The sequence below is a fragment of the Accipiter gentilis genome, chromosome 12 (genome assembly GCF_929443795.1).
Source record: "Accipiter gentilis chromosome 12, bAccGen1.1, whole genome shotgun sequence".
Lineage (NCBI taxonomy): Eukaryota > Metazoa > Chordata > Aves > Accipitriformes > Accipitridae > Astur > Astur gentilis.
The window spans coordinates 25,907,079-25,932,625 of NC_064891.1; the positions used below are offsets into that span (position 1 = coordinate 25,907,079).

The window sequence follows — 25,547 nt, forward strand, 5'->3', positions numbered from 1 at the left end:
GCTTGGTTTATAATTCTCAGCAGCAGAGAGCACAGCATGCGCCTTACACTTACATGCTCACATTTAAGATACTTCACTTCAAAGACCTGTTCCTTTGACCTCATAGAGTACTGAATACAAGATACAGCATGTCTGAAACAGCTGATACACCCTCTCAACAACAAAATAGTTATTGCAGATAATTAAACAGATGTAAGAGAAGGGCAGGTCTGGTATCGGCCTTTTCAAATCTCCAGATTAATCTCAACATCACTAGTAGAACTGATGTCAGACCTGCAACTGAGTACTAGATTGTCTTTCTCCTCTGTTTAACAGCTTATAATATGCTGACAAGACAGCTACCAGAGTTGATCTTCTGAATCAGTAATTAGTAACTGGGCTTTTCAATCTAATCTTTCATTGCTTATAATGATTGAAATCAATTTCCAAAGTATTTTTAAGGAGTTCAACACCTGTTAGAATTGTAAATACAAATAAGCATAAAAATATGCACATTTCTGTATCAGTCACCGACTTAGACATGGCATGATATGTGATTGACCATGTAAGACATGGATTTTCATTCTCTGCTGCTTTTATTCAGGGCTTTGATGGATAAGATACACTCACTAAAAGATATGCAGAACTTTTATAAACCAAGAAGTCACCAAATCTGTAACAGAAGCTTGTTTTGGGCATTTTTCCCTACTTCCTGGAACTAGTTTAAGTAACAAATCAACTGAAGAACACGTTCTTAGTTGATGGAGTAACAGCAAGGATTCTCAACTTCAAACAGGCTACTAAAACTCGTCGAGGATTACACAAATAAATAAATGGTTACTTGGGCTGGTAATTCCTTTAAGTGTGTGTGGTTGCTGGGCTGGTGAGGGGAGGTTGCCAACAGATGACAATTTAAGAGTTGATTTCCATGGCCTTTTTAACCCCCTCATTGCAAAACAGTTGGACCATAAACTGTTGAACAATATGCCTTATTTTATTTTTTTAAAGAAACTTAATACAGAATATGTTGTGTAACAAAGCCTAAGCTTTGATGAGCATGTTCAGGGACTCCAGAGCTATGCAAGAAGGAAGAAAAGAGCATCTCTGAGACTGGTCAGAGCTGAGCATGCTGTGAACTTGCAGAAGCTAGGAGCTTGCCTCACTGCCCTCTGCCCAGAAGCAACTGGTCAAGTTCTGTAAAACTTTAGAAACTCACCCTCTGCCATAGAATAGCTCTTCTATGCTGTATGCTAGGATACATATGCTATGTATCCTTTGACCAAGGAAATCAGGATTTCTCTAGGATTCCCTGTTTGCTACAAGTCCTCCACAAATAAAGAACAAAATTGAGCCAGACAAGCCTACAGGAACCTCTGTATTCCCTGCTCCTGCATCTCTGCAACTCATCTTTACAAGCCAGCACAGAAACTGATATTCAGGATGACCAAAAAAGGTTTCTTGGTAAAGCCAAATCTTCATTAAAGACTGTCTGGTTATCCTAATCTTGCTGGGAGGAACTAGATTGCCTTTGTCAACCCTAGCTACATAGTAAAGCTCTTTCATTTGGGTGTCTCTTGAAGTGCATTTTACCGCTGGGCTATATCCCAGGTTAATTAATACCATGCAACTGAAAATAGTTTGCTGAATTAGCAGAAAATTACTCAATGAAACAGCTTCATCTCCAAGAAGAGACAGATTCTTCTGGCACTGATTTTATCTGAATTTGTGTTTTGGTCTTCACTGATAGGAAGTAAGAGCAGAAGCTTCTGCCAACTTAGCCAGTCTTGGCTGGCAAACATTCCCTTACCTTAAAAGCACATACCAGAAGTCTTGGGGCAGATTTCCATTTTGTGCTCTCATATTTCAGTACTCGTTCCTCTGAAGAAGGGCTGTGTTCTCGTTCTCAATGCTTGCATGCAGCCTTCATAGTTATTATGATAACTCTTTTCTGCACTACTCTCAAGCCAAGAAAGGGTGAGCTCTTATTTTCAGTGGAGGCTTCCTTATTGAAAAGAGTGTAGACCTAGGATAATGTCTTAAGGGGTTTCACTACTATATACTCATGCTACTGTGATCTTTCAGGTAGATTTCAAGATGGAGCTCAACGTGTTGGATTCCTGTAAAGTGTACAAGAGTAAGCCTCTAATCATTCAAGATCTCCCTTTCGTCAAGGTCTCGACTGGTCTCAACAACCTGCCCTCTTAAAAAAATCATTCCTCTGATTCTGTCTGAGAGACAACAAAGAGAGAAAGAGAGAGGAAATATGCCAGCTTTCCCTTTCCTGCAATACAAGCAGAAGGACAGGGTAGTTGGTCAAATTGCAACAATAAACTCAGAATTCCTAACAGGGAACACTTCTTACCACACATGGCCTGTGAGCTTGCTGGTGAAGGGGAAAAGGGAAATTTGTATGGCATATCAAAACTACCCATAATTTGCCTACCAAATAATATTTCAGAGAAACTGATAAAATTTCATATCTATAATGCTAAGTCAAGTTTGATTAGAAATCAAACACCGTATGGCAGTTTCTGCCCACATCTGCCTTCTTTGGAGTCTTTGTGAAGTATCCAACAGAGAACACTTTCAGAGGTTGTCCAATGTACAAGACAGACTTACTGTCTGACTTGACAGATTGTTTAAAACAAATCTTAAAAAAACCCTAAAAACCAAACAAGAACCAACAAAAGACCCCAAACAACTTAAATGTTGAATCTTTATGAAATTGTAAGCCAAACGCATGAAAAAGATACAATAAATTTTGCCCTCAATAATGAAGATGTGCCCCTTGCATAGTCATGTGGGAAAACAACAGCTATTTTCAAAGTGTGAGCTTTTGATTTTTCCTGAATAAAACTCAAAAAGCTTACATATACATGCTTAGATATAAGGAGATGACCCCCATTTGCTGAAATATGAAGATGTATTATGGGAACATATACTCTATCTGAGGCCAGGTTAAAGATATCAACAAAGTTCAATATCGGAGTTAAGCTTTTCTTGCTATAAAAAGAAAAAAAGGGGGGAAGGGGCTTAAGGATTTGCAAATTTTAAAGAAAAGAAAGGGAAATGTAAGGAAGAGGAAGCGTTCCATACTTATTAGACCTAGTGCTAAAACATATAATTATTAGCAGTATTGCAGATGCTCAACTTAGAGCCTACTAATTTGGGGCAATGAGGGAGAAGAGATACTTCTACTCCTTTAAAGTACAATAAGCCATCACATCCCTCTCAGTTGCTATACATGTCGTGCTAATTGCATGCTGGGGAATGATACCCAACCCTTCGGTCAAGTTTTCAGTTTTCAAGTTTTCAGCCCTTTGCCTCACTTGAGGCTAAATCTCTTCAGAGCGGACTGGTCATGACTGCACTGTACCATACCTGTTTCTATGTCCCCTTCAGGACCAAAGTTCTCCAATGGTCTCAGACTTACTTATCATTTTTTCTGTGTTTCTATCTCATTTCAACGAGTCTAAAATAATGCAAAGACTCTGTGGTAGCTTCCTACCAAAATGAAGTTGTTACCACATGAAACTGAATGTGCTCCAGGTCCTGACAGAACATGAAGTGATGGTTGAAAACATCCTTTGGGCTAGGGTGCAGCTAGGCATTTTACCCAAAGATAACCTAGGAGCAAGTTATTATTTGGATTTAGAGCCTAGGAGGAACAAGGGAGTTTACTTATATGGCACATAAACATAACCAAGATGTTTCCAGTTCTGTATATATCAGTATTTAAAAATGCTTACCTTTTCTGAATAGCTCTTGAAGGCTCTCTGCACTTTGATTCAAAATAGCCCATATTTCCTCTTCTTGCAATGGCCCTCCCCGAACCTCCAGAGCCTCTGCCAGTGACACGTGCATGTTACCTGGGAAATAAGACAGAGTGATTTAAGAATACATAAGAGTTATTTTCTCCTTGCATGTAATACTTAAGTACTAATAACCCATGTTCAATTCTGTCACAAAAATTCTTTAACATTAATAGAGCCCATCAAATATAAATACTACAAAACATTCATCATGACAATGAAGAACTTTGAGCACCTGCTGTTATGAAGAAGAAAAACTTGGGTTAACACAACAACGATATTATTACCATATTAATACTGTAGGCTACTAAATCAATAAACTCAACAAGCTGGCATTAGTCCATACACTATGGGCAGAGTTTGCTCTGTTTAAAAAAAAATGACAGAATGATTAGTAGTTACAGATTTATTAACGTAAGTCAGCTATTAACATTATTTTGACAGGTTTAAGTCAGTCAAGCTGCTGTTAGGAAAGGAAGCTCTTCTTCCGATGTATTTTCACAAGGCTGTTTATATTATCTCATGACCAAATAATAAGAAGCACTGCCTGCAAACATGCAAGCAAGCACGCTAGCTGTGGAACTGATAGTTATCTCCTTTGTTCAGCTTCTTCATACATTTAAGAAAACAAAATAAAACCGATAGTGGCACTTTATGTATTACATCCCCAGAAAACAAATAAAGACTTCCTTCCTCAGGTAAAAAAGGTCAGGTCTTAATATTTCTTCAAAGAATTAAATCATTTTCACCAAACCACAATATGATATTTGGTTGTCCAAAACCACAACCATTTTTAGAAGTGAAGAACACATTCCCAAGTATTCTGGCAAAGTCAAAGCTTCATCATTTCGGTAAGCTCAGGAGCAAACAAATCACGTGCCTACTTAATCACTTCAACTTTCTATGGACACTAAATATTCTCAGATTGAGCATCAGGCCAATTTATATTTCCAATTGAGATGCAACTGCAGTTGCTTTGCTTTCTGCTTCTCTCCAAAGCCCAAAGAATAAAATGGTGAAGCAGTGAGCTGCAGCAAAAGCCTAAGCTATATTGTCAGTCATCAGTGATGAGTTTGTTAGGTCTCAAAGGCTCCAGAGTTGCTGCTGGAAATGGAAAAGACAGTTCCACAAGCAACGCATGTTGTCCTGAGATCAGTAACTGAAATCAACACCTTTAGATGACCCAACAGTACTGCTGGAGGTTCCTCCCCCTCCCTTCCAGTCAACTAGCTGGAGTCTTCCCATCAGCATACAATCCTGGCTCAGATGTACGCTCATGGATATTAATCTAACAATTTCCAAGGAGGACAGGCTGACCAGCTATATTCTGTTTCCCAACTGTCTAGGCAGTTTCATGCCTTCCATGTTTTTCTACTTCCAAAAAACCAAGCTCATACCCATATAATGGCAATATAAAAGGCTGAATACCCTGCAGTTTCTAGCTGAAAACATGGGCTTTGAAGATACTTGCTAAAGTACTACCCAGAGCCTTTTCAGCTAGAATTCTATACTATGTATTGAAAAATTACATATTGCTGGCTGCATTCCATCACAGCTTATTTTTCCTTACTTCACAGCTTGCCAGTTTTTAGTACTCAACTATTCTGCATATTTACTAGGCCAGATATATTTTCAACAATTAATGTTCAAAAGTCATCATCAAAAGATAATGGAAGGGAAAACAGATCCAGACCACATTTAAAAGAAAGATGAAAACTGAATCCCCAAAGAGAAAAATAAATATACTATTCAAAATGGAAAGCTAGGGACCAACACAGACTTGCAATAAATGGATGGAAAGCCAGAGATAAATATGTTTCTAGTCAGTATGAGATTCACATACACCCAGCATAGAGTGTCTGGTTTAACATCCACACCAGGAAATTTTGTGATTTCACAGCACTGTCTCAAATTTCAGTATGTACATCTAGAATGTAAGTGAATTATGCAGATTAAAAGATCTTGTCTTCTCCTAGGGACTAAAAATATACAATCTACAAATGAAAACTTTTGGTGCTAAATACTCTGAAGGAAGTATGCTGATCATAAAAGCACCAACAAAAATCCACCCCCATTCCTCCTCTGCCACTCCCCTTTTCCCCATCCTGCAAAATCCCAATTCCTTTCAGCTGTGATTAAAGAATAGTGTAGACTGTTCTGTAGCAGATATAAGCTGATTCCCTATATAACATCACTACAAAGACCATAAGCATGTCTGCTCAAACTCCCAAACATGTTATATCAACAGTAGAAGAATCCTACAGAAAACAATTTCTTGATCACAGTAAGTGTATGAATATCCACCCAGCCACACAGGCCTCAGCCGCAGCACTATAAGCAACAAGATCTGTTTGTATATTACAGACAGCAGCAGCTTGACAAATAAAATCAAACATCACAACACACCAAACCCAAAACATTTCAAATTGGTTTTGAGAGCCCAAGCAGAATACAACAAAACACCAATCATTAAAAACACAGACACATGCAAAATGGCACAAGTTGGGATTTGAGTGGAACACTCATTGACGTGTATCTGTTTCGGTAACTTTTCCTGTAACTTTTCTTCCTCAAGCCTATCTTGAAGCTGCAGTGCTTGCCTGTCACAGCAAAGAGCAGGCCAGTGCATTTATTATCAAGATTAAAGAAGCTTCCATGACATGGTTCTCCGTCACCAGGGAATTGACTGAAGCAAGTTGGGGTGAAGTGTTTGTGGGCAAATGTGTGGCCAGAGTTCTCTATCTGTACAGTCCACCTGTTAGCTGCCAGGGACCATTAATTTAATATGATGAAGCTGACAGAGAAGTGCCCGGCTCAAAACATACTTCTTCCCCACCAGTTTGTTTGAGATGGATGTTTTCCACAAGGAGAAAGGAACAATTTGTAGGAATGATAATGTTTGCAATGCACAATTCTTCCGAATTTGCTGTCTTCTGAGATTCTGGGAGCCTTCAGTTGTGTCTGGTCCTTTGTGAATACAGAGGCTGAAGTGCTAAGTGCTCAATACATACAAAAGCTTTTGGTTTTGTGTAATGCCTGAACATTTTGATAAATTGCAACATAATAAACTGCAAAGTAATTTAGGTAAGAGAAAAACATATAAAGGTTTTTTAGAAAACCATATCAAAACTATATGGACTGCCTATCTTCACATCTTAGCCCTCTAACTGCACTTATATCTGTGGCTATATAGTTGTATAACATTCATTTTCCAATTAAAATTAATCACCATTTAAAACGTGTATTTAAACTCCTATGGCTAAGAACCCAGAGAAAGGAAGCTGGGTGATAGAAACAGGGGACAACAGACTAAGAGCAGCAACCTCTTAAAATGCAGGAAAGAGAACACAAAGTAAAGATGAGTTCTCTCCATTAAGGACAAACTTCTGGCAGATTTCAATTGAGCAAAAAAGGGCTAATCCAAAGAGCAAGGGGGAGTGGATCTCAGGAAAGCTGAATAGTACTGGCCTAAAATGACAGATTGTATAACTGCAAGTAAAATGAAGACTTTTCTCTTGTACTAACAGTACAAACTAGTCTGCTTCAAACTTCCAATGATGCTCCTGGCAGTCCCTGTGTTTTTCACAGTATCAAGTTGACTGGCAAAGAAATCTAGACGCACTGGCAGAGTTCTCAATGGACTCTTAGTTACATTCCTGTCAGGCCACTTTCTTGCAATGAGTCCTCTCCCTGTCTCCTCTTCATTTAAGTAAGCAGGATCTGTTGTTCTGGCGTCCCATGCCCTGTTCCTTTCACTCTTCGTAATAAAAATGGAGAGATTAAAAAACATTGAAAGGTGCACCTTCTACAGATGAGTTCACTTCCTTTTTCATTGGGACACCATTATGGTGGCATCTTAATAGGAGGCCATACTGACACTTAGCTGGAGATGGGACTGAGGGCTTACAAAGCTAAGCACATTCTGTTTCTGCACCTTGCTTCACAAGGTGAGAAGTCCAGGTGCAGTCATGATCAGGAGACACATCAAAGGGCTAGGTGGTATGAACTCAGCATGAACTGTGAAGGCGTGGTTTCCCCATATACCCCAAAACCATGCAAGTAACCATGCAAGATCATAGCCACAGAACATCCAAAAAGGGACATTCACACAGCACAACACAATGTAGGAAGACAGTGGACAAATTAAAATAGTTAACACTGGAGAAGCATAGACATGAACATTACTTTCAGGTTGCTTGTTCTGGGACAGAATTTAGTCCTAGACCATACAGGAGTACAATTTCCACAGGAAAGGAGTTGCATCATGTGGAGGCAGCTCTTTTTCGCTCCAGGACAAGAGAGTAAATTCATGTGTAAATCATTTGTATCAACAAGCCCTGAGTGCAATTTCTCACCCTCCACACCATTCAGCCCTAAGCCATACAGGCAACACAGTTCCAAGAAAGAATGCTGTTTAAACCAAAGGCCTCTCCCATATCTCAAACACTTCCTTTAAAAAAGCCTGTTTACCTCATGAGGACCAACTGCCAGCTCCTCCCTCTAAGGTAGACAGCTTATACACTCCCTGGTGAGTGGGATGGGTAGTTCTGTCTCTTCCCTGTAAAGCAAGCTCAGTAACCTCCTTGCCCCTATACAGTCCCAACAACCCCTGTTAAAAGCACACCACCTATGGAACTGCCAGGCAGTGCCAACACGGCACATGAGGCAGCCTGACACTTTCCCAGTTCAAGGTAAGAGGGAAAGCACAACAGCAGCAGCCCTTCACACTGAGTAATGCTGTCAAATCACTACTTGCAAGGTATATACTTAATTTTTTTCCTACAACTTGCAAAGTTTTCAAAACACCTCACTTTTTAATTATTTGTGTATGCAGCACAGAAGTTAAAATGCTCAAAATTCTCACTTCCCCCAACCACCAACTTTTTTCCTTATGCATTTTAAATTTGAAATTGAAGGTCTCCAACAGCAACCAAGAATTAGGAAAAGTTTAATGGCTTATTCTTTCCAAATTTTACAGAACTTTTGCCAGCTGAAATATTAAGAAGCTATTGCTGTAACTGAGTTTAATAAAGACTATAATATCAGTAATTTTGTCAAAAAGTTCCTAAAACCAGACTGAAAGTCAAAAGGCTAGACTGCTTCAACTTAACCATTGCTTGACTGCTTTGTGTTTTGGTTTTAGTAATACGTATACCTTGCTTTTTTCCTTACCTTCTGGATCAGCATTTTTCCCCATGTTGTAACTTCAGAACCAAAACTTTAAGTCAAAAAGCTGTGCTTTAACAACATCAGCTAACTAAGATGCCTGCAGTACCTCATACTTATTTTTCTGCAGAATACACTGCCAAGAAACATGGAGAGCAGCTGCTCTAGTCACACACTCTGTAGGTTTTTTTAGATGTGCTAGAAGCAGTGAAAAAAAATCTACAATATAAAAACATTGTTAGAGTTTCTAGGTAATCGCATAAAATACTTTGGTATTAATTTTTATCCTTTGACAGAATTTAAAACAGAGAAAATAGATAGCAAGAAGGCTCTATATACATCCAAAATATTTTCTGTGGTGAAAAAACCACCTTATTTCTCCCACATAAAACACTGTTAGCTGACTTTATCTGTCCTGAATATAAGCATTATTGCCCCTTTGCTCCAAAACGTATACTTGGGCAAAAAGTGGCAATTTCCAAGGAGCACCCTTCTCTTACCAGGTAAGTAAAGAGACCTTTCTCTGCATCTCCTCCTCTGTAGATACAAATGCCTGAAGGCGGAATCACATTTAACAAGACAATTCTGTCCAAAAGAACCTCTTAAAATTCACCTTTCCTAAAGCCATGATTAGCTGCCTAAAAATTAAACACTGACACTTTTATTCAGCATTCACAGAGTGTGAAATGCTTTCTAAAAGTACTCAATATGCACAAATCCCAGTGAAACCAAACTGGAGCTATACCTGAACAGTTTTGAAAGTCTGGCCTCTCCCATTTCAAAACCTAAGCATCTGGAGTCATTACCATGCCCTGTAATTTCAGAATGCTGGCATCTAGCCTATTTATTTACATTGACCCACATCTTACACTACTGAAGAAGACCTGGAATGCGTCTATCAATTAGTTTATCCCCAATAATACTGTTGCTGAAACTGTGCTTAAGTGCAGAACCCTGGAGCCAAGTTAGAAAGCGTGTGCTTCAATAGTCTTTGAAACTTTATTTTCAAACATGCACATACTTAGATGTGTGCACATAAAATGTGGTTTCCTTTAGCTGCAGGTCCAATTTGCATAGACTTTCCACAAAATAAGGCACTATTTGCAAATATTCACGTCAAGCACGCAATCAAGGTAAATATACAAGCTAATCAAGTCAACTGTGTTTAAAGATGTTTGGTTTTTTAGGTTTTTTTTTCCAGAATCCTGCTCTCAAGTTAATTACTGCACATTATTCTCATTTATTGTCTTGAAGGATAAGGAAACAAATCCTTGTGCCATGACTACATTTTTTACTTCTCCTATAGATACAAAGAGGGGACAAAAAGCCCCACAAGATGCAAATCCCCTCTCCCTCTCTTTTTTAAGTCTCTAAATAGCTGCCAGAAATCATGTGAATCTAAGTTTTTGTGAACAAACACACTTTCATGGTGCTTTTCATTCAATCAGCTACCTGATAATAATATTATTTAAGTATAAGCACTATTCCTTCCTCCTTCGTTTTGGAGAGGTCAGCAGAGAATAGTATTACCATCCAAGAACTTCCCCTAGTCATGGAAGAGATTAGCTTCTTCCACTCACATTTTTCCTTCCATGTTCTCCTCTTTTTCTCTCCTGTAGGCAGACAGGATGAATTGTCAGCAAAACAGTCCCATGCTCCTGGGCCAATCCTCAAACATTATCAAGAAAATTTCTTTAAAACTGCATCTCCCCTTCAAACTGATAGCTTGCTACTTGAGCTCAATCCTCATAAGTAAAGGAACAGAAACTAGCTCAAATTTGTGATAAAACACAAAGAACATGAGGCACTCCCAGAAGCACAGGGCACTGTTGGCCTTTTATTTGAGCATACAGTGATGCTCTCACACTCACTGTATCAGATGAGATGTTAGCATTTCACCTTCCAAAGCCTTAAATCAGTCTTGTATTCCCATGTCTGGAAGATGAGAAGAATGTGACATATTGAGAATCTTGGCTTACACCTCCAGGGCAAGCAGTGCTTATTTTACATGAGAAGTGCTTGCTTTCTTTCCTGGAAGGTGGAAAGAAATCAGCTTTTGGCATTGGACTGAACTCACAATGGAAGACAAGCAAGGGTTATTGCTGACTCCCTCCCTTTCTTTTCTGTCTCTCTATCACCAGAACCAGATAAACTTGTTTATCTGAGACTTCATGTAAGGCAAACTAGTAAATCCAGTCCAAAATGTATATAATAATCATGAAAGTCATGTTTTCTAGGCAACTGTAGAATGTTCTTTTATACATCAGGGTAGCTGATGTTTCACATCTGATATTAAAATTGTATTCAGAAGAGTATATAATTATCACTACAAAGTAAGCTTAATCCACATAAATCAGGGCATGACTCTTGTATCCCTCTCTTAGTTTAATTGTCAGTGTAAGATCCTTGGGCAACTCCCTTATTTTGCTGTTGATCTGCTCCACCTTGGAGAGGCAGGTCTCCTTGGTACATTTCTCATACTTGCAACTTTCATTTTAATTGCTAAGTAGGAACGAAGGACCTGTGACTAAGACAGGCTTTATAATGGAAAAGCAGAAATTTCAGGACTGCATAACAGCTTGGCAATGGTAACACTTTTCAAATAGCAGATCAACCAATAATACCCTTATTCACATGGAATACACAAAACTCTTCTAATGACATAGAATAATCACAAGCAATACACATCATACTACTGACAACATAACTTCATGATGTAATGATGTACTGTCTGCCATATAACTTCACTTATGACAGACAAATTCCAGACTGTGCAGCAGTCTTGATGAAGATACCTTCCTTGGCATCATTCCATACTGCTTTTTTTCAGTGCACAGTGACAGTAATGCTCTTCATGAAGTACACTAGGGTACACAACTGTTGCTAGGTCTATGTGGATGACACGCATTGTCACCACAGCAAGGACAGACTACACTGAGTGAAACTAAGAATGGCACCTCCAGCTTTAGTCCAGCAGTTATTCCATTATTGCATGCAAGAGCTACGCATTCCTCACATATTATAAAAAGGTCGTGACTGAAGTCTGTCCTGATTCACTTGCAGCTCTTAGCACAGCTGAAGAGGGAATGAAAGTTATTGTCAGAGGAGCAGAAATAGCAGCATGCACATGATTTAAATATGGAGTCACTAGGAAGCATTATTCTAAGTCAATAAGTACTACTTCCCACCATCTGTGGCATTTTAGAGGTATCTACAAGTGAGACAATGAGGCTCTGATGAGCAAGCCAAGTAAGTAGTGACAATTGTACAGAGTAACTGCTTTTTCATGTGACTACAAAGATTATTTTCTTTATAATCAGTCCCCAATGTTTGAGAAGAATAATGATCAAATATTTAACACCAAGACATGAATTGCCACAGACTAGAAACTCAGTGACTCTACGAGTAGGTTTCACTGATTTAACAGGAGCAAATTAAGCCAGAATTGCTCAACAGATAACTTCCCTAATGGATAAACTTACTCTAGAGTGGGTTTTTAGAAGCTTAGCTTAAGGTGTCTCCTGTGGCAATGAAGTGATACAAATTTTACTACATTAGATAAATTCTCTAGTACTGAAGGGTTCAGATTCTGATAGATATTAATCCTTCCAGTCTCAGTAACATGGAATGGTACCTTGCTGTACAAATGCCACTTCTCAGTACAACAGCCCCCTGCAGCAACATAATAACCAGTGTAAATGAAGGCAGCATGACTGGATCAGCAAGAAACTAAGCACGATATGCCAAGAGAGCTAAGAGTCCTCAAATTTCTTGGATGCAGCACTAGAAAGTCAACTTCAGGAAGCTTTACAGCTTTTTGCCTTTTTTTTTTTTTTTTTTTTAACACTCAGAAAATTGCTGACTTTCAGATAAATATAGAAATATTATAATGTAAAATGTGTTAAAATATTGGGGAAAAATCATTTTTAATACCCATCAACCTTAGTAATAAAAGAAAAATAGGATTGTAGTATATTTGCAAATCACTTGAAGACAACATACTCTTAACAAATATAAAGACTGACCCCACTACATGGTGTTTCAAAACCAGATTTTAATCCTATATATTCACATCCAATCCTTCAACAAATGGCTTTTGCTGTTGTTATGGTGGGTGAACAGTGGGGTTCACTCTGGTTTTTAGATTTCTTTCTACCATGGGAGAAGGGTGGATGTGGGCAAAAATAATCTTTGTCAGCCTCATATGTTTGACTACCAGACATTTTTTAAAAAGAAATTAGCAGAAGAGGTACTTCACTATGGCACCAAAACAGTTCCTCCGTAGTTAGAACAATCTAATGTATGTGAGAAATGTACCAGTTTCAGAAAGAACTCTGCTGTGTTTTTAGTTTGAAAGCAGTACCCTTGCATACTCACGACAAGAAAGCCATCTCTTAGCAGGAAGCATAACTTGTGTACTCAACCACAATAAAATTCTAGTATCCAGATGACATTTGATACTACCAGCTACTTCATATGTCCTGCCTGGGAAGGAAACAGTATCTGATAACAGAAGAAAAACTGGCCAAGTAACAGAACAAGTTTGAAAATTACATCTATCTGCATTTGATTCCTCCAGCACTGCTTTACCTTAGGTGTATACAGGCAAAGAAGCTGCACTACTACAACACAAGGATTTTTTTGTTTAAGTACACATTTAGCTCAATATGAGAGCTAACAAACTCCCAAATGGATCACCCACCTACCAATATTTCTACTAAACTGCACTTGTACGTATTTTTTTCACTATGAAAATGAAAAAAACCCAACCAATTCAGAAGTTGCCACCTAGCAAGTGTTCTCTTCAGCTAATCAGTTGCTACAAATAATCCAATGGCTTTCTTACCCAATGCCCTAAGTCGATCTACATCCTCACTCTCATGTTTTCTGCTTACAACTTTTGGTGAAAACAGCTGATGAGAGTCCAAACAATTACTGATGGAGATGAACCATCTCCTGAATAACACCATTCTCCTCAGCCATGACCTTGAATGATGTTTTAGCTCCTGGTAACCGCCAGGAACAATTCTGAAGCAGCCCTACAGCTGGGGGAAGAAGTGATTATATTCTCAAACTTTAGGATGCCTGAGGGCACTATCCATCTGGAGGGTCTATCATGCAGCCTTTCTTCAGTCTTCGATGTTCAAGATAGTAATAGTCCCAACTCTTTAGAAAGTGAGACTTCTTCAAGTGACTGCAAATGCTCTACAACACAGGCAACACCACAGAATTCCAGGACTTGCAGCAGAAAAAAAAAGTGTTCTGCCTGCCCATACAGTTATACAGTTATGATTCTTTGGTTCTTTTCTGGAAAAAAAAAGAAAAGAAGGGAGATATAGCATAAGGAACAGAACATTATGAGGTCTGCACCTAGATGACACCATGGATATCTTATCTGTGAACCCACCTGTCTGGGAGTAAAGCTATTACTCACACAAGTGATGACTAATTCTTATTGTGAAAGTCTGAATTTCTACCCTGAAAAACAGACAAGACTGAACATAGGCCTACATTTCAGGTATCAAGAACTCTATACACAAGAGCAGCTGCATCTTTAGGACCAAGGCATAAGCTGAGAGATCCTTGTTTTACTTATCTGTAAGTTGAAGAAAACACTAATTTAAGCACAGTAGCAAATATCAAGTCTTATTCAAAGAGCACTGCCTTTCCTTCAGTCTTCTGTAGCAGGAAAAAAAAAAGTAATTTTGCTTTCAAACAGAGAGCCTTTCTCTACTCAAACATGCTAGTACAAGGCATGAGATTTATACTTTTTATATGCCAAAAAATACAATTTAAAAGGTCTATGATATATTGTCCTCCTGTGAGGTGTGAAAATCAGTACAAAGATTTATGCTAAAGAAATTTTAAGCAGGGGGAATCAGTGACTAACTTTATAAAAGCAACTTCATACATTTCCAAGTGAGAACCAACTTCATGTTAACTACCTCTCCAAAACAGAGGTATCTGATGATATCCCATTCTCATACTGAGACCTGATAAGGAAACAGGTACACTCCGAGGGAACAGCAGAGATGTGAACAGGCAGCTGGCTGGATTTGACTTGTTCATGGAACAACTGTTCCTACCCAGAGCAATTAGAAAGACAACAAATGTTAAACTGCTGCCTTGTAACATTCTCCTCATATGAAGGCAGACTGATTCTAAGGAAATGAGAAGCACTGGCAAGTGAGATTATGTACCTGGCTCTCTGAACTTTACGTCAGCCTTCAGGAAGAATGTGCTTTTTATAGTGCACACCCATGCGAGAAAGAGCATGTGTGTCCCCACACATATATATGTACATATACATATGCACCTATTATGTTTCCATCTCTATATAATGCATATGTGCATTTGTCTGCATGGGATTACTTCATATACACCAAACAATTCACTTTAAGTTTCTGCTGAAGGACAGGAGAAAAACCCTGAAGGACAAACAGAGTTGTAAAGGAGCAGGAACACTGATCTATTTTGAGTAGTCAACATCAACTACCTGAAAGCCCTGTTAGAGGGTCTCTAAAGCCTATTAAAGGTTTTGGCCAAGGCAGATTTAAAGTAAGATTCTGTAACCATTTGTAAAAACAGATTTTATAACAGCAGATGGGCTGCAACTGTAGTAACAGACCTCAATCTGTCCAGAAACCAGCTCTTTGTTCTACATGCACATTACTGCAAGTGTAGTGCTAACGAGTCTTAAAGAGTAGAACCATTTCCTGAGAAGCATTTCAATGGCATTCATCATCTGTGTATACACCTGTCCTCATAAGAGGCTTCACGGCAAGTTCTTCTCTCCATAAGGAACTAACTTTCCAGAGAAAAAGTAACCTATTTAACTGCTACTTCTTGAAAGCACTTAGTTGCTGTTCAAGTGACATAAAAGATGTTTCCTCTTCCTAAAGTGATGCTAAGCTGAGGAGCAGACTGTTGCAAATTCATTAACATTGAACATTGTCCTTGAAGACTGACATTAACATTGTCCTTGAACTAGGACATGTCTCATTTTTTCACCCAGTAACTGAGAATCTGTCAATGTAATGTAACTTGGTGATCTACCAGTAAGGTCCAGACATGAACTATATTCAACAGTATTCAGTGAAACCAATAACAAAAAAACCCAAAACACCCAACTGGATAATATGGAAGATAATTGAGCTCCGAGTTAGATGCACACAGTGCAAACATGGCGATTCCTTTTTCTGCCTAACACCTGCTTGTCCCAAGCACAGAATCCATGACAACTAAGGTGATCATTTGTCCTCTCAGATTGCAGATACCTTCTTTCCACACTTGTTTCCATACTCATGCATAGAGAAATTAATCTAAGACTAAAGTTGTACGTATTCTCTGCATACACACTCCCAAGCAGTAGCCAATTTGCAGGGCACTTAAAAATCTGACCAAGAGCAGAAAACATGCAGCATATACTTTCATGCTGTGAAACAGACCCATTGCCCAGGAAAAGGAAGACAAGCTTTATAGGAAGGATATTATTCCCTAGTAGGTTATTATAGGATTTCCCAAAATTCTCAATCATCTGCTGCTGGTGTTTCTATACTCCGGTATTTTTCAGGCTCTCAAGTTGTTTAGGTTCTCTGTTAAATTTATCATTAGCAGGGTTTCTAAGCACATTACTCACCACCATCTTTCAGGTATTGAATAAATACTGTTTTTTTTAAAGGCAGACTTTCTTTATCCAACCATCCATAGTTGATCCGTTTCCTGCAACTGATAACATATATCAAGATTTACCTACTGCTTGCCCATCTGCTCCACTCAACTCTGTAGATGTGGTATAGATCAAGTATTGAGAACAGTACAGTTCATGTGACAACTATCACCAACTAATTTAGCAGCATGTCTAGAGATATCTATCAGTTGAAAGATTCCACACAAAACATGAAGATTTTAGTCAGGGATGCTTGCTTTTTAAATGAACTCTTTATGGAGGCCAAAACCTTCCCGAGCAGCTTATACCGTCTAGTTTAAATCCTGCAATTAGGAGGTTTTAGCTCCAGATTAATTAGCAGACAAAGCCACTTGAAGACTTGGAATGCCTATGGTTAGGAAATCATGATCTTGCTCCAAAACATGAGTTGACACAGCACATATGGCTTTGGACCAAAATTATACAACTTAATCAGAACCTGACCAGTTAACTAGAGTCCCTCAGCTGTCACTCCATTCACTGCATTTCAGAAAAATACGTAATTATATACTGCATGATTCAGTATGCTGTTTACAACTTAACAATTGTTAAATTGACTATACTACCCCTTGAACAAATTTCTAACACACACCCAATTTATGATTCATCTTAAATTCAGAAGCTATGTATAATTTATTCAGTCCTACAGCCATGATATTCTCCACCTCTTAACTGTCTTCAAAGGTGATGTGATTATTAGTCCTTTTCCTTTTAGATGGGAAAACATGCCATTTCTCTTTCACAAGAGATTCATCTACCTGTTATTGCTGCCCAGCTTCAAATCCTTACCAAGGTTATGGTTTCTGACCCAAGAAAGTGAATGGGATTCAGAGTGTAACAAGGACCCTTACCACAAAGAACATAAGCTTCAGTATCATTTGACAGCAACATGAAAAATCTGCAAGGGTGATTTATAGAACTCTTAACTAGACCTTCCACACAAAACAGACTGCCAGATCTATAGTAAAGACAGAGAGATAATCCGTGATATAACAGATTTGATTTAGCTTCACACGCTAGAATGGACAAAGACTCCATCTGATCATTATCTGCACTCCATAATATTTTGGTACTTTGAGAGATTACAGGACAGAACAAGCTACAGAAGATGACATTGCCAAAAAAACAGGAAAAACAAGATAGCAGCACCTCCTCCCAGGACCTAATGCCAAGCCCGCTGTCGCCAAAAAACAGAGTTCAGGGAAGTTTTGCTTTGTCTGGATGAAAAATACATTCATATTAGTAGAGTTACAGGATAAAGAGCCATACTACACCCTTGGCTGCGTAACAAGGACAAACTAGCAGAAACTTTTCCTCTATGGGCTTAGAAACTGTGAGAGGAAAGCAAGTCACAGCATCATTTTCTTCTCTTTTAAGAACGTTCCTATGAACAATAATAGAGAGCTAGTTAGATGGAGGACATACACAGATAATGCCCATGTACAAATTATACTTGCTGTATTAGAATGGAACCAAGCAGAAGGTTGTATTAACCTCTGAATCCACTGCCCTAGTGACGGATTAAGTGAAAGGAGAATAGAAGGATAATATAACAGCACTTGAATCTTTTATTGATGCAGCTGGACCACAGGGAGTTAGACGAGTTCAAGAATGCAACAAATTTTGCCACCTTCTCATTCAATTTGATAATTCCATGTACAGCAACTTAACCCTGTAACTCAAGAAAACACTAACTAGAACGACATAAAATAAACAGAACCACACACACACACAAATTTTCATCCCTCCAAAACCTAAGAGCTCAAGTCTTATACAATATGGTCTGTATACAACATATCAACTTTCATCCCTTCCATGCGTGGCTAGAACTTTTACAACAATTCAAATTTTCTTCCAGTCCTGAATATAGTATTTCAATTTTAGTATTGCAAATTTTAAAAAATTGATATTTTATATAAAAATATTATTTGCAATTTCAGTATACAAATGGCATAAACTTCTAATAGAAAGTTCTGCTTTTAGGGAAAGATTTTCAAAATTCTGTGTGAGAAAAAAGATGGGCTGAAGCTCTTCAACTCCTATTTCCACCTTTCATTCCTAAATAAACATTTTGAAAAAGAAGTGAAAGAGATTATTCATTGATACAACACATAGAAAATTCATAAATGTAAGGCTTTAAAAAAAGCACTGAGCAGGAGTCTGAAACAGATTTCAAAACTTTAGAATGCTTTATCAATAGTTTTAAAACATTTTTAATTTTGATATAAGTTGTCTCGCTACCATGCATTCCCTATAAACTTTTCTTATAAAATATAGAAATTGAATGATAGTTTATCAAACTGGACCAGTTGTATTGGTTTACCTCAAGCTGCATGCACTTATCCAATAATCAGTGAGAAGTATCAAGTGTTCACTACTTACAGAAACACCGAATTTGACATTAATGAAAGGAGGCGGGGAGGAAAAAAACAGGGAGGGAAGATACAAAATTTTACAACCCTGAGATTTAAATCTCAAATACAGGATAATGTAGCATCTTCTCAGTCCACAGTGGGAATAACCTATAGATTCCTCACTGTGCAGAAGTACAGAAGCCAGAACCAGGACTTCATCAGACAGTCAAGAGAGAACAGAAAGAAAGTGTGCTTGCACAAAAGCATACACATACTGTTTTAGCCAAGGAAGAAATACCCAACTTACAAAGTAGCAGTTAGGGGCATTGGAAACTTTCACATAAAAATAATAAATTAAAAAGTCATTATAGATGCCAAGTCTTGCTGGCAAACCTAAGGCATCCCATGGACCATTACTAATCAATTACAGAAGAAAAATACTTTCCCTTCAAATAATTGGTTTGAGTATTTTTATGATTTGGTTTACACTACTGGCTATTTTTCATCCACTTACCTAGAAGTTGAATATTACCCTAGTCACTTAGGGAGAAATAAATGCATAGAACCATTCACAGGCTGCATTTTAAAAAGTACAGATTCACAGATTAAAATGTTGGGTTTTGGCAAAAAAATTAACTGAGGACAGCTGGCACTAACCTAGCCTTTGCCTTTTATCATGCTGATGAGCTACCTCGTCAATTTTTTAGTGATCTTCTTCCACAATAATCAGACTTCTGTAAAAGTGGTTGTAAGACATCGTCCTTTATTTTACACCAAAAACCAAGCAATAAACCGCCCCCCCCCCAGTTTCTCCGATTGACAGATGGGGGGGAAAAAAAAGGAAGGACAAGGAAACTCGAACTTTCCCCACCTAGAAGTCACACACAATTTACAATTGCTCTATATCAAAGAGCCTGCTGGTCACTAATTAGAGCTTTTGCCATACAGAAGAAACTGAGTTCCACAAATTATTTGAAAACAGTTTAAAGACATTATACCTTGGGGTTCCAAAACTACTATAAAAAGCAATTGCTCTTATTAGATGCATATTGCTTCTTGGCACAACAGTTGTGTTGTTTGGGGGTTTTGTTTGTTTGTTTTTGGTTAAAAAACAGTTAAAAAATTGGCACATAGCCTATCATTGAAAAGACATCATAAGCCTTGAAACAAATATTATCTACATAAAAAGTAAATTTATATGATTTATTAAAGTCTAGACAGGCAATAGTTTCTATTCCACTTCTCCAAAACCACTGGAGAGGGAAGAACAAACAGATTTTGCATCATCAGACAACTTCCCAAACAGCAGTTCATATTACAGTGAAAAGTTAAATTCTGTGATCTTCAGTTCTTTAATATTCTCAAAGCAAAGGCAATGGGTGTGACAGAATCAGTAAGAATTAATGCATATATCAAACAGTTCAGTTCATGTCAAGCATGAAAATATCTTCTATAATATTGCAAACTATATTCTGCACTGTGCAAGCACCAGGGAAATTTCCACATACCATGTTAAATGCAATTTGCTGATTCCAGTACTGAATGACACAAATTCCATCAGTCCCTGACAATATCACAAAACTAAAGGGTTTGCACTGAAAAATGCTCTTTTTGACTAGTCTATGCTTATTTCAGCATGCAAGGCCAAAGAGCACACACAACAAAACAGCACATGCACTAGTATCAACAGAGAACAAGAATCTGATGTTGAGGCAAGCAAGATCGAAAAGAATGCCTTTTATCATTGCAGAATACCCTTCAGTTCTTAAGTAATGTGTTTCTCATCTGTAAAGAAATTATTTATGTCTCCACAAGTTGTTTGTTGTGCTTTTCATATGGTACCATTTAAAATGAAAATTACTTATATAATCTATTTTATTATTTCATCAAGTAGTATATTTTCACTTTCCTCTTAAATAACTAACACTGCAACCGAAACTTGTATCACCAAGATGTTCCTGTCTTTTTGTCCTCTCTTCCTGAGCAACTATTTTTACTCTAGAGTTGTATGCGTGAAAATTAAGGCCCTTGATTACTTGACTATCCATCATTTAATCCCTCCTTAAGGAGTCTGAAGAAGAGGGAAGAAGGATTCCATGACAGAAAGGATGAAAAAACAAGCAAGGAACTTCAGCTTGAAGCAGACAGCTCAACATCCAGCTTATATTTCTTCAAGCCAGGTAGAAACTTCTCCCATCTTTCAGGTATAGCCATGACCACTGCTGATGCTTCTAATCCAGAGCACTGACCTAACTGCAACCAACATGCTGCTGTAATGCAGACTTTCATGGACAGCATGGCAGTTCCCCGTGTTTGGATTCCTTCAATTCCTAGCGCTCTTCTCTGAATAGCAAGTCAGCCAATATGGACACATACAAGCTTCAAAGGCAGATCACAGAAGATTTCTCATTGAGATTTTTTTTAAAAAAGGTTAAAGAAGTTTTCAGTTTGGAGGAGCTTCCTATTTCTTTTGGTATTTAGAAGCCTAAGCAATGTCCAATAAAGGAAGTACTATACTGGATCAGACCACCTCTCCCATCACCCTTCCCTGGCAATCACCAGTTTATTGAGTTCCTCAGCTAAAGGTTAGAGCTGCATAGTCAAATCTAATAGTCACTAATGGTCTCTGTTCTGTTAATTTCTCTAATCTTTTTCTGAACATTTACACTTTTAGTCCACATGAAATTTTGTTCCGATAAGACAGCTGTAATTAAGCAGTTCACTAAGAGTATTTTCTTTTGTGTGCTGTAAAGACAGTAACCTACCTTCTCAAATTTCACTAGAGAAGAACATACTAAGGGTCTTGAAGGACTCCGTAATGCCTCATGGTCACCTGACTTTTACCAGCCACTCGGTAGTAAATGTTTGCGGCTACCAAAAATAACAGAAAATGTTTTCTTCCACCAACCTTTGCTGTGTGCACTACCACCACAGTAAGTGACAAATCCAAACAATCTTCCAGCATACAAAATGTTCTCTATTCTGAAGACAATGCATGCAATTAAAATTACAAAATTATAATAAAAACCTTTTTCAGCTTTTCCTTAGTATTTTGTGACAAAACAACAAAAAGTAGGCTTCAGGTTTTCTTCCTTTACATACCACATTCCTCAAATTCACAGAAGATAGAACTGTATCAGGGAGCAATGAAAAAGGGAGAAAACTGCTCCTGCTGGAACTGTTGACAACAGATTAAAGCAAACACTATTGCTAACATGATAGAATGCTATCAAAAAGTACCGAAAACAAACAAGAAGGAAAAAACTAGTTCATTTTTACGATGTATCACACTCTCCTGAAACACCAGTCTTGTAATAATCATCGTGAGCACACACATTTTAACTTAACATAAAGGAGCTTTGCAAAGCTTTTTCAGTGATTCAGTTCTATACATTAGCCCATGTGCTTAAAGCTCCAGGCTGATTTGGCTGTTCCACACATGCGATAACCTAACTGCAAAGCCACTCAATAAATGAGTCTATATAGCTGATGAAACAAACATTCATCACTGCCAGCTAGCAAATCTTTATAATCAGATAATCTTTAAATTCTTCATTAAGGTCATTCCAGGGATTGCAATGACAGGACACACTGGAAAACTAAGCTATTCAAAATTTAAGGTTCTTGGGAATTAGCTTGTTTTGCTGAGCATGTACATTTGCCAGATAAATAGCATCCGAAGAAACCTCTTGAAAGAAACGTAAGTCTAATGTTTTGGGGTTTCCTCAAAAACTTGCAGCATCTATTTCCTGCAATTCTTATTAAATGGATCATTATAGTGGACTTCCCAGGCAGATTTCTGATTCTTGGAGCTTGAACAACCTTACAAATAAAAAGGGATGAAGACCAACAGTTCTAAAAAAACCTACAAAAAATCCAAGAAAACAAACAAACAAATCACACCACACATCAGATAATTATTAACCCTTGAAGGCCTTAAACATGACCACTAAGCTGGGAGACCCAGAAGTACTTGCAAGTTCAGAGGTCTGAAAACTCATCCCAACCTTTATCAGGGAGAAACCTCAGCTCACAGAAGCCTCCACCACCAGCATGTGAGATGGTAGGAACATTGCAGTAAGGCCCATAAACCTGGACTAAAGGGAACTGAATGTGCCCCAGCACACTTTGAATGAACCCACCCTTTCCCCCTCCCCCCCTTCCTTCTTTTCCCCGCCTTCCTTTTTAAAACTGTGTGCAGTGCCAAAAAATACTGTTTTTCTAACACTGTTTTCACAAGCTAGGCCTTCTAGGTTGAAATCTTCCAGGTACTGCACAAGTATATTCTAGCTAGCTTGTTAAATAATTTCTTCCTTTTTCAGACACAAGCCATTTAACATTTCACAACTGCTACTTCCATGAGAACACTTTTTCTCAGTTTACAGACATACAGATAATATACTGCATTATCTATTGTAATGTTACAATAAGGATGTCAACAGCATTTGTATTCCACTTGCAACCTACTCAAATTTCCAGTGAAGTTAGCAGGGAGATTCTCATTGCTCTTCAGGGTGTATCAATTCTGATGCCAAACACCAGCACACACAAATGTCAAAGTTACTTTTATGGAAAAACTTCATTAAAATCTTAATTTTCCCTAAATTGCAACATTATTTTTTTTTAATATTTCAAGAGGACTCATTAGATGTGTTATCATTTTTTTCTCCTGATCCTTGTATAGATTTCCTAACACTAATCAATAAGCTGGCTTTTCCTACAAGTGTTTCTGAAGCTCTCCTTCAAATGGTTAAGAGGAAATTCCTTCAAGTGCAGGGCACTGGTCTAAGAACAGAGAAAAGACGACTGAAAATATACAAGAACTCTAGAAGACAAGAGTCTGTGAAGGCTGGACAGAATCTGTTTCCTCCTAAAAACCTACCTGAGATGATAAACCCTTTACTGAAAAGTGCAGAGAACGCTTATTGACAAAGAAATCGCTAATTAATACATGCATACAGGCAGCACTCCCTTATTTCCTGTAAGTCAAATTAGTGTGAAGAAGTCCAATTTTGAGACTTACAGAAGATGAAAGCAAACTGGCTTCAGAAGAACAAACAAAAAATGCACCTCATTGAAAAATAGTTAAAACTTACTAGAACACTTGAAAGAAATACCATAACAAAACCTCTGAAGCAGAAAACAGTATTTATCACCTGTTGAAACATACCATTAAAGGAAGTTATATATAGTCTTTAATTAGGCTACTGGAGGGATAACTCTACATAAACCTAACCACACAATTGTCAACTCAGAGACGTATACTACAGAGACGTCTCTCGAAATAACACATGTGCTGTTACTCATTGACATGAAAAATTAAAGAATAAAAGTATCAATTGTACTAACTGTACTGACCATTTACTTGCCTGGGATCCAAACTCCCAAGTTAATTCATTAAAGGCAAATACAGCTTTGCATTGACTTGGGAAAAGCGAGCTATTACTTCACTGACCATAATCCTAAGCATTAGGAAGGGATTTTCCACTTACTGATTTTACAGTAAAATTACTAAAAGGCAAAACATCCTCTCCCTTTCCCTTCTAACTTTTCTCTTTGTTGAAACACTAAGTTATGTGTAGGGAAATGGGTAAAATCAGTAATAATATACTGTTGCACTTGATGAATTGTGACAAGAGAAGAAGAATCAGCAAGATTTTTTATAGTACTGATACTCCGATGAGCAAGCTAGGTAGAAAATGTAAATAAAGTCTAACTATCTATGTATGACATGGATAAAAATCTAAATATTGCATTTTTCATGCCTCTATTACTTAAGGCAATATGCAAGCCCAAATCTTACATCATTTAAACCAGGCACGACTTTGCTAGGAAGCACAAGTATTTCTAACAGTTTAAGTTTCAAACTCTAATTTAGCCCCCTCTTTAGTTCATTTAATCTTTTAAAATTACAATATGTAGAAGCAGTTAGCAGAAAAAGTCAACAGTCCTATCAAGAAAGATCGAACACATTTAACAGCAAGTAAGGTTGCTTTCAAGTTGGAAATTTTGTAGTTAATATTTCAGTAGCAATGTCCTACAGGGTCTCTGAATACCTGCTGCACAGCAGACATGGCTTTACAAGTCAAGTCCTATTACCTTTCCCTGGTGACCCTAAGAAAGCCCTGGAACCACCAACGTCATAGGTTTATTGGGGGTTTTTTATGCCCTCCTTGTAGCCACTCCTGTCTATATGAAAACCTGAAAATACAGTAGCCAATCTACACACGCTATTAAGATGCTAAAGATATCAATATTAAAAAGGGAAAAATTCTCATCCGAAACATAAAATTAATCACTGGGAACCAATTCCCCTGCCCAAACAGGGAGCTGCAAATGAGAGTGTCTATAACCCTTGAGATAATGAGATAAGCCATGTTCTGTCTGTACTCAGTAATAACTTAGAAAACCTTTGCACTCGGTTCCTTGGGTTTTTTCTGCAATAGATTTTGAGGGCCTGCTGAGTGAGTGCAACACTAGCTATTACATGAATAAAAATAAAGACAGACTACAGAATGGACATGAGAC

The 25,547-nt window shown here is 37.9% G+C and overlaps 2 protein-coding genes across 3 annotated transcripts in view; both read right to left on the reverse strand.

Annotated features, from left to right (window-relative positions):
- PTPN13 (protein tyrosine phosphatase non-receptor type 13) overlaps positions 1–25,547 on the reverse strand; it is a 127,110-nt gene that overhangs the window by 96,048 nt on the left and 5,515 nt on the right. The window contains exon 2 of the mRNA XM_049815289.1: positions 3,729–3,848. Within this exon, the coding sequence (XP_049671246.1) occupies positions 3,729–3,843 (115 nt within the window). The 5' untranslated portion in view covers positions 3,844–3,848. The remainder of the gene's footprint in view (positions 1–3,728; positions 3,849–25,547) is intronic.
- The window catches only part of MAPK10 (mitogen-activated protein kinase 10), a 315,557-nt gene that overhangs the window by 80,507 nt on the left and 209,503 nt on the right, over positions 1–25,547 (reverse strand). The window lies entirely within an intron of this gene.